Genomic DNA, 14,856 nt, shown 5'->3' with positions numbered 1-14,856 from the left:
ATAGGCCTGAAGTTTAGCTCCAGAAGACAAATTGCTGGAACTGGGATGACTGCTTTCAGAAGATGAACATGAGGCAGTTGATGTCTTGAGTTTATGGTCAACGCATTGGTTGTACAGTAGTACTGTCGTAACAAAACATACCCTGGGAGAATCAAAAGGGAGAGTCTATAATCTGGGCTGAGGTAGCCACCAAATGTGTTTTATCAGGTTCATAATGCCTCCATTTCTGAAAGGTGTAAGGAAGCAAAATGGAGAGCAAAGTAACAGTGTTAGCATCTATCATCTCATCCATCTATGGTGAGTAGGAGAAACAGGTATTTTTGAAAAATACCCATGACTGAATGAAAGTGTCATTTGACCATTCTCAGTAGCTCATTTGGAAATAAACTTTTTTATCGAAGGACGCATAATATATCTTACGTATACTTATTGCATTTCTTCAAGTGAGCCGTGAGCTCTAGTTTGATAAGAAACATTGGGATAACAGTGAGATACATTCTTAACACAGCATAATGGCCATCACAACATACCTTGCTTGTGTATCTTTGGATCACTGTCCTGAAGATCATCTGAGTAAAAATGTGTTGTAGAGGAACTATGAGACAATAGGAAATATTACTTTGAGAAAGAAGATGGACTGATGCAGTCAGACTATGGTAGCACTTTTTGATGGATTGGTAAAGTGATTTGAGAGCTGAGCCTTTTCTCATAGCAACAAGAAAAGTGAAAGAAATTTCTGGTTTTAATAAAGTTTTTGTTTTCGGGTTCAGTTTCTTGCTGTAGCATGGTGCATCGATTTTTGTGGTAGGAATGACAGCAATTGTATCCTTGTCCTAGTCTGGAGACTGACTACAAACTAATAGTTCAGTTTGTTCCTAACTGCATTTTCTGATATGTGCTTAAAGTTTGGAGTGGATAGTATTGGACCCAGTATTGGCTTTTTCCTTTAGCTAAACAATTTTACTGAGTAATGACAATACCTAGCTATTTTTACCTTAGTATCAGGGCAGTTTTATTGTCCTTTTGTTTTCCAGGTCTTTAAGTAGAAAAATTCTAGAAGTACACAGTCTAAATGTGTTTTTACACAGCATCAATTAGCTATTCTTGGAAATTCTTGTATCAGTTTTTATTAAGATATGTACTACTCCCGCCTTGGTTTCTGTACCTCCTTGGAAGGATTGGACAAACTGGACAAGGATTTTCCTGTCTGTATGTAATTGGTAACTGTGTGTAGGTCCCCAGTCTGTGTGCAAAAATACTATGGTTCATTGGGAATATCCTTGTGGGGAAACCATTTTATGAACAAGCCAGCTGCATTTGCTCTGGGACTTGGACAGTAGGATCAAAGCTAGAAGGCAATTGCACAATAAAGGAGACTTGTTAGCTTTGATGCACTTGGGGGAAGTGAAGGTTCCACTTACTGTGGTGGAGAAGCTGGACTGGGAATTGCCGAACACTTATAATTGTGATGGAGTGTGGATGGATGTGAATAGTTTTGTTTGAGATTTGCTGTTAGCTAGCAGATTTTGTTTTGCTTCACCAATGTGTGCGGTAGACTCAGCACAGCTGTCTAGTTTCAGTAGTGTTTATTCTGGATCTCTTCATATTGAATCAACCTGTAGGATCTGAAAAGACTACTGGTTATTGTTAATAGCATTCATTTTTCTTAGCTTCACTAGGTGTTATTAGACAAAGGAATGCAGTAACTGCTACTTAGTGTAGGGTTACACTTTTGCAAAGTGTAGTTGTAATGTTTGAGGATCAGAACTGCTTTTAGAAAATAAATGTTTTTTTCTAAAGGCTTATTGTGCTCAGACCGATCAGACTGAATGTACCCGCTTGGTAGTTATCAGCTTCTCTTACAGTCCTTTTTACCCTAAGCCTTTGGGTGGTTATGCCAAATGCCATCTGACTACATTTGCTTGGGAAAAATACTCGGTTTACTGTTTGGGAGCTCTGGCAAGAAGGTTTTTGATCTGCATTCAGTGCCAGCTCTCCTTGTAGTTGTCTGGTTCTATAATTCTCTGCTTGGTGAGCTGGTCCACATCTTGCTTCAAATCTTCCCAGTAATGCCGAGTTCTGCACAGTTCGCTTTCCATTGCAGATCACAGTGAAGTTCTTTTACTGCAGAAGGAATGACAGTCCTTTTGCTGAGAGGAGAATATGCATGTTGGACTAACAAAAAATGCTTACTGAGGCAGTTGAAATAGGAGACAGTGCCCTAGACAGATGTTGATGCAGAACACTTGTAACCTAGGATGTGGGTGTGATGATGGAAAGTGACCAAGGGGACTTCTTAGGTTAGAATAAAGATTTGTAGTAGTATTAGTGCAAGTATGGAAGAAAGGTGATTTTCATCTAAGTAAGCAAGTTAGTTGTATTAAAATAAAAAATAGAGTGTTGTTTTAGCATAATACTTAAACAGTAGTAGTAGGTTTCTGGTCTGAACTTTAACTAACTTTAACTAACTGCACTTTAATTGGTTTCCAGTATTCCAGTCATGCATTTAAACAAGAAGGTAAGGTCAAACCCTGGTTTGATCTCCTTTGGAGTTGCACATATGAAGTGTATATGTATACTTTTAGCCAGAAGGAAACATTATGACAATCTAATGTGACCTCTTACATGAACTGGGCCACGTGTTTGAGTCTTGCAGGTGGACTCAATAACTTGTGATGAAACTAAAGAATACCTCTAGAAGACATGAGTGGTGTGAAATACATTGTGTTCTTTAGTTGTGTTTAAGAATGGATGAACTTCAGAAAAGTAATCTTAATTTCAACGCAGGCTACTAGAGCTTGTGATCACTTGTTGGGCTTTTCATCAAACGTCTCTCTGTATATGCCTATAGATGATGTTCTCTAGAGCTAAACAGACTGAGCTCACCACTGTCCACCAGCAAGGCAGCCCTGCCACAGCTCTGGCTCTCTACTTGGAGAAGGACTGCTCTCCAGCATCTTACCTGCTTGGTGTCAGGGAGGACATATTTACCTCCATCAACTTTCTCCTTCAACTGAGTTCTATTCAGATTAAACCAAGATAAAAGAACAATATGAGAAATGTTTATATCTTTTTCTTTGGTTAGGACTTACTGTTGTCCCAATAAACTTTCTGTAATATTGTAGCCATTCCAAGTATTCCAGTCACCTTTCGACTGTCTCCAAATTGTGACTACTAAAGTCATCTCTGCCATAATGGTGAGAAAGTTGAACTTTATATTTTTCCCATCAGGTTAATGCTGTATTGCCATAAATGCTGATTTTCTACTGTCCTTCTTCTCTCTTGCCTGCCCGTGTTGTTGTTCTTAGTGGGTGGAACACACTTGATACTTTATTAGTCCTTTGTGTCTTTTGATATCATACACTCTTTGACAACCTGTTTCTTCTACCTTATGAATGACAAATATATTAATACAGATGATTGGAAATGTAATATAATTTTCTTTGATTCTCAATGGATTCTGTTTTCTTGTGTTGTTGTGCAGTTTTATTTTTCTGGGAAGATTCTTTGCATTTGGTTTGAGTGTGGAAGTGATACTGAAAATGAGTCAATGAGTCAATGAGGAGAAAAGAGGTCTGCTGGAGAAAATTAAGATCAAGGTGCAAAGGAGTCTAAGGATATGAAGAGCTCCAGCATGCAAATCAGTCTGTGTGTTACTGTCTCTCACAGAGCTTTCCCTTTCTCTGTGTACCCTATGTCCCCCTTTGCCGAATGTTACTGCTAATGGGAGGGATTCAGCATTTTTAAGTTCAATTGCCTGTTCTGTCTGGTTCTTCACACACATTATACCACGCATGTACACAGAGTATGTTGGTAAAGACTTTCAGGTGTCTACCTTAGGAATAAAAATCCACACTGACATTTTCTGTACATTATCCCAATCTTTCCTGTAGAATGTTCTTACTTGGTTATAATCCTGCCCTTTGGTTTCTGTATGCCCTGTTGTCTCCTGGGTTTTTTTTTAATGATAAATGTTGTTTGTTGAAGAACTTTCCTCAGTGAACCTTACTTAAAGTTACTGTTTTAAGTGTTAGTGTCTGTTACACAGAATTTTCTTGTAAAGAGCAGTAACAAACATTATTTCCCTCAGATCTGCTTTATCAAATGCCTCCTCAAGCAACTAGAGAGATGTTAGGCCTGCCACCTCATAGCTAGTTTTATCTTTGTGGAGAGAAGATGAAGTAAAATGGAGAAGTCTTTCCAGTAACAAAACACATTACTTAAACCCAGTTATGTGAGAGTCAGTAAATATCACCTGAGTTGACTGGAAGAGAAGCAGCTTTTGTCTGTGGGTCACTTTTCATCAGGCATGCTACCTGTCGGCTTGCAGTCTTGTTGGCATCAGATTACTTAGCCCACCTTCAACTGCTGACATAACTGGGAACAATTTACAGAATGGTATGGAAAGTGATATTTTGACCTTTTCCAAAGTGGAAATCTGCTAGTAACAACTGTCATCAGGATCAGTTTTTGTGTCTGTGCGTGCAGCTTCAGCCTTGTCCATAGCTGGGTATGGATGAAAAGCTGAATTAAATACTTCTCTTAGCACTGGTATGGCTGCATTAGCATCGGTCCTCCTGAAGCTTCTAATGTAACTTAATAGAGGCTCTTTTCCTTAATTGGAATCAGATACACCTTTCAAAATGGACATTGGTGGATGACACATTGATGTTCCAATTAACACAGTGTTAACCATGCCTTTCCTCTCCTGTTTGCTGGGAAATGGAAGAATGTGGAAGTAGACTGTGGGAAATGGAGAAAAGCCATGGTCTGCAGCCACTGCTTGGACTGCCAGTCTGCAGTGCTTCTGTGCATTCATTGACCTGACCAACTTCACCCTATGATTTGAAGAAACTAACTGTTAAAAAACACCACCCAAATTCCCTCATAATCAAAAGGGGGCTGAAAAATGGCAGCTGGGCTGTGAGCACAGCTCCCAAGTTTCTCAAGACTGTTAATTCAGTGAAACCAAAGGAAAGTGAGTGCAAGTTCAGCTATCAGCATGTACCTTTTCCTTTTTTTTTTTTTTCACCCCTGGCTTCTTTTGCTTAGATTTCTGTGCAGTATAAAATTTAAATTTAAGGCAGATGAAGTGTGATACTGATTTATATTTAATGGCTATAAGTGTTTGAAATGTCATTTGTTTGCCTATACTATGACAAGATTCTGAACTGAAGCAGCATAGACATTTTTTTGATTTCCACAAAATTCCCAATTGCTCTAGACTAACAGATTTTTACAAATGGGGTTAAATTAAGTCTTTGCTTATTTAAGACAGCTTGCACTTTAGAAAATACACATTTTTACATTCCCAACTTCACAATTACACTTTGATTTTTTGCAAGTGCTTTCACGCAGATTTCTGTGCAAGCACAAAATTGGGATTCCAGCTGTGGACTTTGTCAGTTGAGTCCTAGCATAACTTCAGGTGTGGTTTTTCCCTTTTAAAAAGCCCTCTAAAATTTTATAAGAAACTTTAATCATACACTTTTTCTAAAATACTCTGGGTTTTGGTTTTTTGGTGGGACTTTTTTGTTGTCTTTTTTTTTTCTTTAGTTTTTAAATGACGCATTTAGGGTGAGGAAAAGCGTACTAAAGATTCTTTATTGAATATACATGTGAGGATGTAATGCTGTTGTACAGACAGACACTAGAAATGCACTTGCAGTCACATTTGCCTTTACAGTCTACATTGCTCTTAAGAGTCAGGAAGGGAGGTAGTGTTTTATTGATAACGTTTCTGACGTCTAATTCTTAGGTGAGGGTAAGATTTTATGTCTTACCTTTGGCTGTTTATTCCTCATTACAGAGATGTTTTCCCAAGTTTTTTGAAAACCCAGGTCTGCTTACAAAGTAATTTATTTTTTATTAGAAATAGATTGATGTTCTGTATTGACTTATCCGATGATGGTTATTATGCTGGCAAGCAAGATTTTATCAAAGTATCCTGAAGAAGGAAACTCTATAGCAGGCACAAACTGAGGGGATGAATCCACTTACTGCCAAAAGCAGTACTCCATAGTGAGTTGAATATTTTTTGATTCAGTGTTTTGGGACAAAAAAGTGTAATTATTTTGGGTTTGTGGTGGCAAATGTAACTTAGATTTTAGTTGGAACTGGCTAGTTGTCTGATCTGCAGAAAATCCAGATACTCCGTGTTCTGAATTCACCTCATCAGAAAGATCTATACTGTAAGTTTAAAATGTTGGAAGTAATAAACCAGATAAATACATTGAAATTCAGTCTTTTATGGAGCTGCTTTCTTGGAAAAGTTTGTAAGAGTATTTTATTCTTGCCATTTATCAGTTGTGGGCTGTGTATGGAACTCTGAAATCCTTAGGTGAAAGGTGCTGGAAGTGTAAAAATCTGTATGGTAAAGATGGTGTAATGTTGAATCCCAGCAGAGAGGTATATTGTAAAGATTTGATTCTTGAATGTCTTTAGGACTTGTTACTGTGTGCTTGTTTAAGAATTGCAGGATTGCATAAGGAAAGCAGTTAGAACAAAAATCTTGAATATCTTTACGTAAGTGTGAAATGAGTAAAATAAATATGGCCAGCTAAAGCAGTACCTAATTTATGTAAGGTGAACATTTATTTTCCTCACTCGTTCTGTTGTTTGAGTTCTTTTTAAATGACACTTTGACATCTTTTATATAAATTATGCATATTAATGTAATTGTATTTACTTGTAGGTGGCTCTAACCAAGAGAGCTGATCCAGCTGAGTTGAAAACAATATTTTTGAAGGTATGTGTAAAGTAAATATTTTACTCTTTCTGCTTAAATTTTTCGTATCTTTTGCTCCATTATTGCAGCATACAACTCTTGATATTTTTTCCAACCATTAATCATTCACTGTATTATTACCATGTTAGACTTAAATACCATTATCAGAATTGAACAATGCTCACCAAGAAGCCACATACATTCCTGAGTGATTATTGTATTGACTCAGAAGAAGTATTGCTATCTTAGAAAAAACCCTCATTGTTCAGAGAATGTGGTGGGAGTTTCAATATTGTTCCTACACATGGTAAAATGTTCGTGTAGACACCTTGCTGTTAGACCATTTGGTAAACTTTCTTATTCCGTCCTTGTTTCCTTTCTTCCTTTAGGGTTATCTCTGCTTCTCTAATTTCTAGAAGTATTGGGAAGATCACCTTGTGAAGTGCTGGCTGTATTTACTATATAACTAAAATTCTTTCTGTGTTGGCCTGCTGTAGAAGTATGCAAGTAAAGAAACTACTCATTTACTTGCTTGTGTACTTGAGGGAAGTGTGCTTTAGTATTTTGCTGGAAGCTGGGATGTGATTATCCAACTCTGCTCCATTCCTCTGAGACCCCACTTGGAGTACTGCATCCAGCTCTGGGGCCTTCAACACAAGAAGGATATGAACCTGTTGGAGTGAATCCAGAGAAGGGTCACAAAGATGCTTAGAGGGCTGAAGCAGCTCTCCTATGAAGACAGACTGAGAGTTATGATCATTCAACCTGGAGAAGGGAGATCTTACTGCGGCCTTCCAGTACCTGAAGAGGGCCTGCAAGTAATGTGGAGAGGGCCACTTTACAAGGACATGTAGTGAGAGGACAAGGGAGAATGACTTTAAACAGAAAGAGAGTAGGTTTAGATTAGATATTAGGAAGAAACTCTTACTGTGAGGGTGGTAAGACCCTGGAACAGGTTGCTCAGAGAAGTTGTGGATGCCCCATCCCTGGAAGTGTTCAAGGCCAGGTTGAATTGGACTTTGAGTAACCTGGCCTAATGGAAGATGTATGTGCCCATGGCAGGGAGGTTGGAACTAGATGATCTTTAAGGTCCCTTCTAACCGAAACCAAACTATTGTATGATTCTGTGAAACTGACTTTCTTTGACCTGTTTCCTAAATTTAAATAACTATTCCTTGCTTTTCTAAGATTTATTAGTACAGTGTCTATATTAGCTTGGTATTCTGGTATGAAAAAAAAGAGTACAGAAATATGTGGTTCTGAATAAGGTATGTGAGGTAGGTGCCACAGTGCTGTAGAGAGCTGTTGTATCTGAATTATTTTTATGAAGGTGTTGAGTGCCTAAGAGAGCTAATACATTTCCAAGTTCTTCCCTCCACCTTCGCTCTCTCTAGTATCATGCCCCACTCTCCATATACTTCTTGGTATGTTTTCCATTGTCCCTTATGAGCTATTCTTAACAATATGTGTAGGTGTCAAAATGTATATTGCCAGTATTTATAGTTTTGTCATATACTGTCAGTATTTATAGCTCTGAAATCAGATTTTTAGTTGAGAAAGCTATGATTTAACTTATTAAGTCCTGGAATCTTCTGTCTGTCAGGAGAGCAAAAAGACTCTTGAAAAAGAATGGGTTTTGTAACTTACAGAGGTGTATGCTTAAAGAGCAGGAGCAGGGCAGCAGACAAGGCACACAGTAGACCACTGACCTGAGAAGATGGTAGCAGTGAGGGAAGAAATAAACACACTAGAGAGAAGCCTGATCCCTTCTGCAATACGAGGTGATGCTCATTTGGAGTGGGGGAAGGTTGGCTAGTTGGTTTGCTGAGAATAGTGTGAAAATTGTTTCCTACCTGCCTGTGGGCATTTCTGAAGGTTGTAGCACCCTTACTGTTTTGGTGGATTGAATGGGTCTTACTTGGGCACACTAAATGTCACCTCTGGCTTCTTTTTCTTCCTTTTCTGCTTCCCCTTTCACTGAAAAGAAGGGGTGTCAGTAACGTGGAGTAATGGAATATGAGCTAAACATTTTGTTCAGTGTAATACAGAATTGTTGTGCCACTTACTCGTGAGAAGGAAAAAGGGTGAGTGAATGTGGTATGTTGTTTCATGCTCTACAGATAAATGATGGCCAGAGTGTTAATTAAACTGCTTCAGATGATTTTAAGTGGTGAGGCCAATACAGTTGCTTCTGCAGATAGTGGGATCTTCACTTACAAAATAACTTGACAACCATTACTTCTACTTCAATTAAGAATTAAAAAATATGATCGCCATGAAGGAGTGATACCCACAGTGTGGAAATAAGTATGAAACAATCAGTTTAAATACAGTTGATTGCAGTCAACTTTTAGCATATTTAATATGTCAAACCTCCGATAAAATGTTTGCAAATCTTACTTTAAATGGGATTGAACTTGTTATTACTTGACTATCTAAAATGTATGTAAATAAGTTACCAAAAAGCCGATAAGTACAATTGTATAATATCAAATTCTCTGTGGGTGTAATTGCCAAAGTGGGGAAAAATAAAATTGTAAAGAACCAATTTTTAAACGTTTCTCCTCCAAACCCAATGGAATTGATTTTTTTTTTTGTTATGATAATTTCCAGGAGTACCTCTACTTTTTCTAAGTCTTCTACCATAACCCCTAAGAGATTAGATTTTAGTCAAAGTGATCAAGCTGACATTTTTCAAGGTCATTTTCTATAGGTAGTATAGAGTACATGATTGGATTTCAAATACACTCGAGTAAATCACAATGGCAAGAAACAGAGGGACCTGAAACCTTGTCCTGTTTTCTGTTATTGAGTGCCCTAGCAGGGGGTTAGCCTGGATGAAAAAAATGAAATATAGAAGGATAGGCTGTCTGACTTATTTGATTTGTTTCTCAATAGCAGCTGTGTTAAAAGTTTCTAAGGCTGGGATTCTGAAGGATTCTGTCTTTCTGCAAATGATTACATTGAAATCAATTGATCTTTTAGTTCTTTCAAAAGTATACAATTCAAAATTCCTTGCAGTGTAGAAACTGGAAAGTTTGTGTTACAGTGTCTATTGAAAAAGGAATCCTTAAGCGCTAACCAATATATAGATACCAAAGCAAGTTATGTTTTGTTTGGGCTTGATTCTCTGAAGCCTTGTTTCATGAAGATATTGTTGTACCTGAAAATGGTATTTATATAGCACTAGAAGAAAATAATCTACTTACTGTTACACTTTGGCATCCCTCTGAGAGTTATATGCCTACAGCAGGTATAACGGTATGCTGCAGGCACCGGTAAGAAATGAAAACTGGCGGTTTTCGTCCCTTAGCAGAGCCATAGTAATGTGAAAGAAAACGTCTTTGAAGTACACTACAAAATAGCAATAGGCATCTAATTTATTTATTACTTTACTGTGGATAATGCTCTGTGGGGAGCTGCAACAATGGTTTATCATCCTACCTTGCCTTCAAAAAAAAAAAAGAAAAGAGAAATTAGCAGTTTCTTTCCTGTTCTCAGTGCACATTTGTTATCCCAAGACAGACCCGTTTCCTTTAAAGCTAACACATGGTTCTGCAAATGCGTCTTCATTTTTTTCCTCTTAATTGTTGTCCTTATCCTTTTTCTTTACTAGAAATACATTTTTAGAGTTGATTTCAAATTTCACCTTCTGTAGAAAATGAGGGCTTTAAAATTTGAGGGATGACCTAGGAATCAGTGTAGCGGTGGTAACAAAGGGAATTTTATTTATTTATTTAGATACTATCTTCAAAAGTCTATCTTTTGTTGGTAACATGTTACTGAAGGCTTCCCTTTGGAGTAAATATGCTTAGGTCTGTCAATAGCTGTTTTCTGGAGTAGTGTGCCAGTAACTGTAGTGTAAAGCAGGAGTAATTTATACCAGCAGTGTTTGGTAAGGTGTTAGACCTCTTTTCTTTTTTCTTAGTGTGCTGAACTGTCAAAGTTCTTGTTTTCTTTACATTTTTCTGTAAGTTCTATTCTTTGGCTTGCTTTCAGCACTTCAACCAAAGAGGAGTATCTGTAGATTCTCCTTTCCTTAGGGACTGACTGTGTCTGGAGGTGATGAGGTGGAGTTCTTCAAAACAGCACCCCCAGGTGGACGCTCTTGTGGGATCATTTGCTCCACTGGCATTTCGCGGCTGTAACCCTGCCTTATCCTGGAGTAGAGTGACTGCACAAAGGAGTCATTTCAGATAAATAAGATATGCCAGAGTATCCTGTTGATGTCAGAGTTTCAGTGGGCCTGAGATTCCACATGCAATACTTGCAAATGTGTGTGTGCTTCTTGTTCTACTTCAAAAAAAGTATTCGATACTGGAGCATTTCTAGTCTACCATGGAGAAATTGTTGACGTGATAACCAAAAAAATCATATATTTGCGATTCTTTGGCTAGGAAGCCAAGTCTTCAGCTGCCTGAGTGTTTCCCCCTTTTTCTAGACCTTGTTTGGGTCTCGGTTGTAGGTTCTTTGGAGTAGAACTGTCATCTGCTGTAACATAGGCCTGCTGCTGACTGGAAACCATGGGTGGTGATAATAAATGCCTGGGGAAGGATGTATTGAGGCACTAAATATTGTGTTCTTTTAACAGTATGCAAGTGTGGAGAAGAATGGAGAATTCTTCATGTCTCCTCATGACTTTGTCACGCGATACCTGAAGATAATTGGAGATGGTTTGCCTAATGCAAGCACTGTACAGCTCCTTGCAGGTGTGGTGGATCAGACAAAAGATGGGTAAGTGTTTTTTTGTGGTTTTGTTTTTGTTTGTTTAGGTGAGGGTTTTTTTGTTTGGGTTCTTTTTTTGTTTGCTTGGTTTTGGGTTTTGGGTTTATTTTTTCTTTTTGCTTCTTTTTTTGTTTTTTGGTAGTTGATTGGTTTATTTTTCTTTTTCTGTTTTTCTTTGTTAATTTATGAAATTCAAAACCATTCTTCTGAAAAGTCTAATCTCTGAAGGGTGGTGTTTTGTTTTTCACTCCCCCTCCCTGCAGATGCATAAAGGAATACAGTATCTACTAAGTATCAAGAGTAGAAACAATGTTTTCAACAGCACCTACCATTTAGCGGCGCAAACCATTTTCTGTCTACTATGTATTTTTAATTCATGGAACCTTTCATGTTTGTTGGCTGGCTCCCCTAACTTCTGCTTTTCTTTCCTTCCATGAGTCTTTCTGTCTCTGTTTACTTTATGTATCTGTCACAAACACATCCAAATTGCAATCTAAAATAAGTTCAGATTGTGTAGGAAGAGATCCTAGAAAAAGTTACCCTGCTTTATTTTGCCATGGCTCTGTTAAAGGTTTTTTTGCTGCTGTTTTTTTGCTTCAGGAGGGAGGAGGAGCATCTAAGGTATTTAGGGAGTCACTCTGCAGACTTGGGAAGACAGCAGTGAAGTTGGTTGCACATGGTTTGCATTTGAAAGACTGACTTTGCCAATGGGCAAGATCAGCTACCCCTCCATCTTCCTCCCCCTACTTAAATGAAATCTTAGCTTTTGCTTTTGGTACTTGCCCAGGCAAGCTGTCTCTTCACCCATATGAATGCATTTTTTGAACCCTCCCTTTAAAGTATCCTTAGAGAAACTTTAGAATAATTAGCTGTGGACTTAAAGTGTATAGTAGTGGCATTTTTAGAAACCAGAAAACTTCAGACATGGCTCCTATCAGTAGTTGCAGAGAGTAAAATGTGAGATAAATAAAGTATGACTAGAGAATGCAGGCTTCTTAGGGATAACTGAGAACTTCTGCAGTAGTTTCTGTGCTCTCTTTTCTGCTCAGCCAGTTTCAGATATCTGGCAGCTGGGCACCTTAAACCTTGCAGATGAGTTAATGTGGTGATTGTTACTCTAGTAAAAGAATTCTGTAAAAGGTTCATTGATGGCATCAAGAACGCAGTGGCTTCACATAATGTTTGACTGAAAACATTAAGCATTTCTCAGATTTCTTCCCTTGGTTTGATGCCTGCAAAAATGTCATTTTCCAAATTACATGGCTTCAAATCTGTTTTGTAATAAGAAGATTGAGAGCATAATCCATACCTTGTGATTTGGATCTCCCTCACAAACAGAAGCTGGTGTCAGGAAGAACAAAATGTAAAACTGTAGCCTATGTGAACTTGTTGACAAGTTGGGATTTCATAACTTGGCATGATCTTGTGGGAGTTTTGTGGTGGAGTATTGAGGCTTCTAATTGCTGCTTTCTGCTATGGGCAAGGATTGTTTCTGTAATCCACACTGTGCAGTGACAGGGGACTGCATGTTCCTAATGTGTCTTTGGAGAGTCTCTTCTGATATTCAGGCTGTCTTTTTATTTAGCTGCTACACTAATATATGAAAGAATGGAGAAAGTTCGGAAAGTGATTGGCATCCATCTGTCTAATCTGCATTTGCATCTTGTTCTTGTGGTGTATAATGTAACTGACAGAGTGATCATCTGAGGCAAGGGCCAGTTGCTTTTTGGCTCCTGACATGAAATCTCCTAGAGGTGAAAACGTCTAGGAGGACGTCCTCCTAGAGGACCTATTGGTCTTCTCCTTTTGAACCCTTTCCAACTTGGCAGACCAGAGCTCCCAGTTTTTAAAGTGAAGCACAAAACTGCTTTTGTTAGTGTTCATTTTTAGTAGGCTTGTCGGTGTTTAGAGACTTACAGATGTTCAAGGTCATGAGAGTATGCTCAATAATTTAGCTTTATTATAAAATAGAAAGTATCTTGCAAGAGCAATGACAAGTTAATTTTGTTACAGTGTTAGTGGCTAAAAGTAGTTTAGTTCTGAGAATACTGCTAGGATATTTCTAGAAACATTTTATCCACTGTCTTGGATCCCTGGTTTGCTCTGAAGAAGCAGCTGTTGTTCATGACTGGTGAGCGTGACCACTTGTCACTAAAAGGGTCTAAGCCAGGATCACAAGGTCTGTTCCTTGCACTCTTTAGAATGCTTTTCAATTTCTTCTGGTCTGGGTGAGAAGGATGGTAGAGGTACCAACTGTAATCAGTGTGAAATACTAAACTTGGTAAGTCGCACAGGTGAAAGACAGACAGCTCAACAGCTTCTGACTCATGAGCAGAGCATATAAATGGGCAAAGAATTGCTTACCCCAGAGCTGAAGAAGTTCTGAGTGTAAAGTGGAAAGAACAGCAGCTCTTACATACAATCCCACAGCGTACTGTAGACAAAATCTCATGTAGCTTTAGCACAATTCCTGCATTGCCAGAGATTTAGGATTTGAGTGTATCTACAGGAGCTGCTGTTGTTGTGACAGAGGTACAAGACCTCTTAAAGCATATTCTGTCATTCAGTGAATATCTGTTGCCATGGGAGCAAGTTTTGCCTCCATCTTAAGTCAGGGCAGAGGTTTATTTGGAGGTAGGCTTTCCTGCTGTTCTCTTCTGAAGGCATGATTTTAAGGTTTCCTCTAAGAAAAGGAAATAGTTACCTTGCCAATGGCCAGACGAACCTTTCAAAGTAGTTGATTGGTAATAACACAGGGTTTTTTAAGTGTTATATTGCGTGGTTGTTGTTTGTATGAAACAGACTGAAGAGCCTTGACTGGTTCCTGGCCTTAAGCCTCTCATTGCTAATCTTAGTTTAAAAATATGCTTTATTTGGCTTCAGCTGGATCAGAAATTCCCCTAGAATACAGTGGCTTCCTCAAGGCCCATCACCAACAGGCCAAGCATTTTCCGTCCTGCCTACTGTAACATTGTTTTTCAATTTTTTGTTTTACTTTTAAACATGTCTCTAACAAAATAAGTATTTACTGCATGTCTCTGTTTGGACTGTAGTAACTAACACTTTACTGAGAAATACCATTGCTTTATTTTTAGAAAGGACAAAGTATTCAAAAATAACACTTGGAAATGCCAGCATTTTTCATTATTATTGGGTATAAATTTATCCTCTAATGGACCAATTTGCACTATACTTAGTTTACCTAGCTTGCAGTGTAAAATAATAGATGTAGCTTCAATTTGTGTCCCATTATGTTACTGTGTTTAAATTGCTGATACAGTAAAAACATATGCATTGATTTCTGAAAAAAACTCTTCATCATTGCATTTGTATGTATTATTACAGTGGGTAGTGGCTTTTTTTCCTTGCATGGCTATATGCAGACTTTCTCAGGTGAGAATGCA

General features: G+C 38.1%; 1 protein-coding gene across 3 annotated transcripts in view; it reads left to right on the top strand.

Moving 5' to 3' along the window:
* The window catches only part of SLC25A13 (solute carrier family 25 member 13), a 101,347-nt gene that overhangs the window by 16,506 nt on the left and 69,985 nt on the right, over nt 1-14,856 (top strand). For all 3 annotated transcript variants that reach the window (XM_027684769.1, XM_027684768.1, XM_027684767.1), the window contains 2 exons: nt 6,695-6,748; nt 11,319-11,461. In XM_027684769.1, coding sequence (XP_027540570.1) covers nt 6,695-6,748; nt 11,319-11,461 — 197 coding nt within the window. The remainder of the gene's footprint in view (nt 1-6,694; nt 6,749-11,318; nt 11,462-14,856) is intronic.

Source organism: Neopelma chrysocephalum, unplaced genomic scaffold, assembly GCF_003984885.1.
Source record: "Neopelma chrysocephalum unplaced genomic scaffold, ASM398488v2 Primary Assembly neopelma1_67, whole genome shotgun sequence".
Taxonomy (NCBI): domain Eukaryota; kingdom Metazoa; phylum Chordata; class Aves; order Passeriformes; family Pipridae; genus Neopelma; species Neopelma chrysocephalum.
This window is presented reverse-complemented; position numbering and strand designations above follow the sequence as displayed.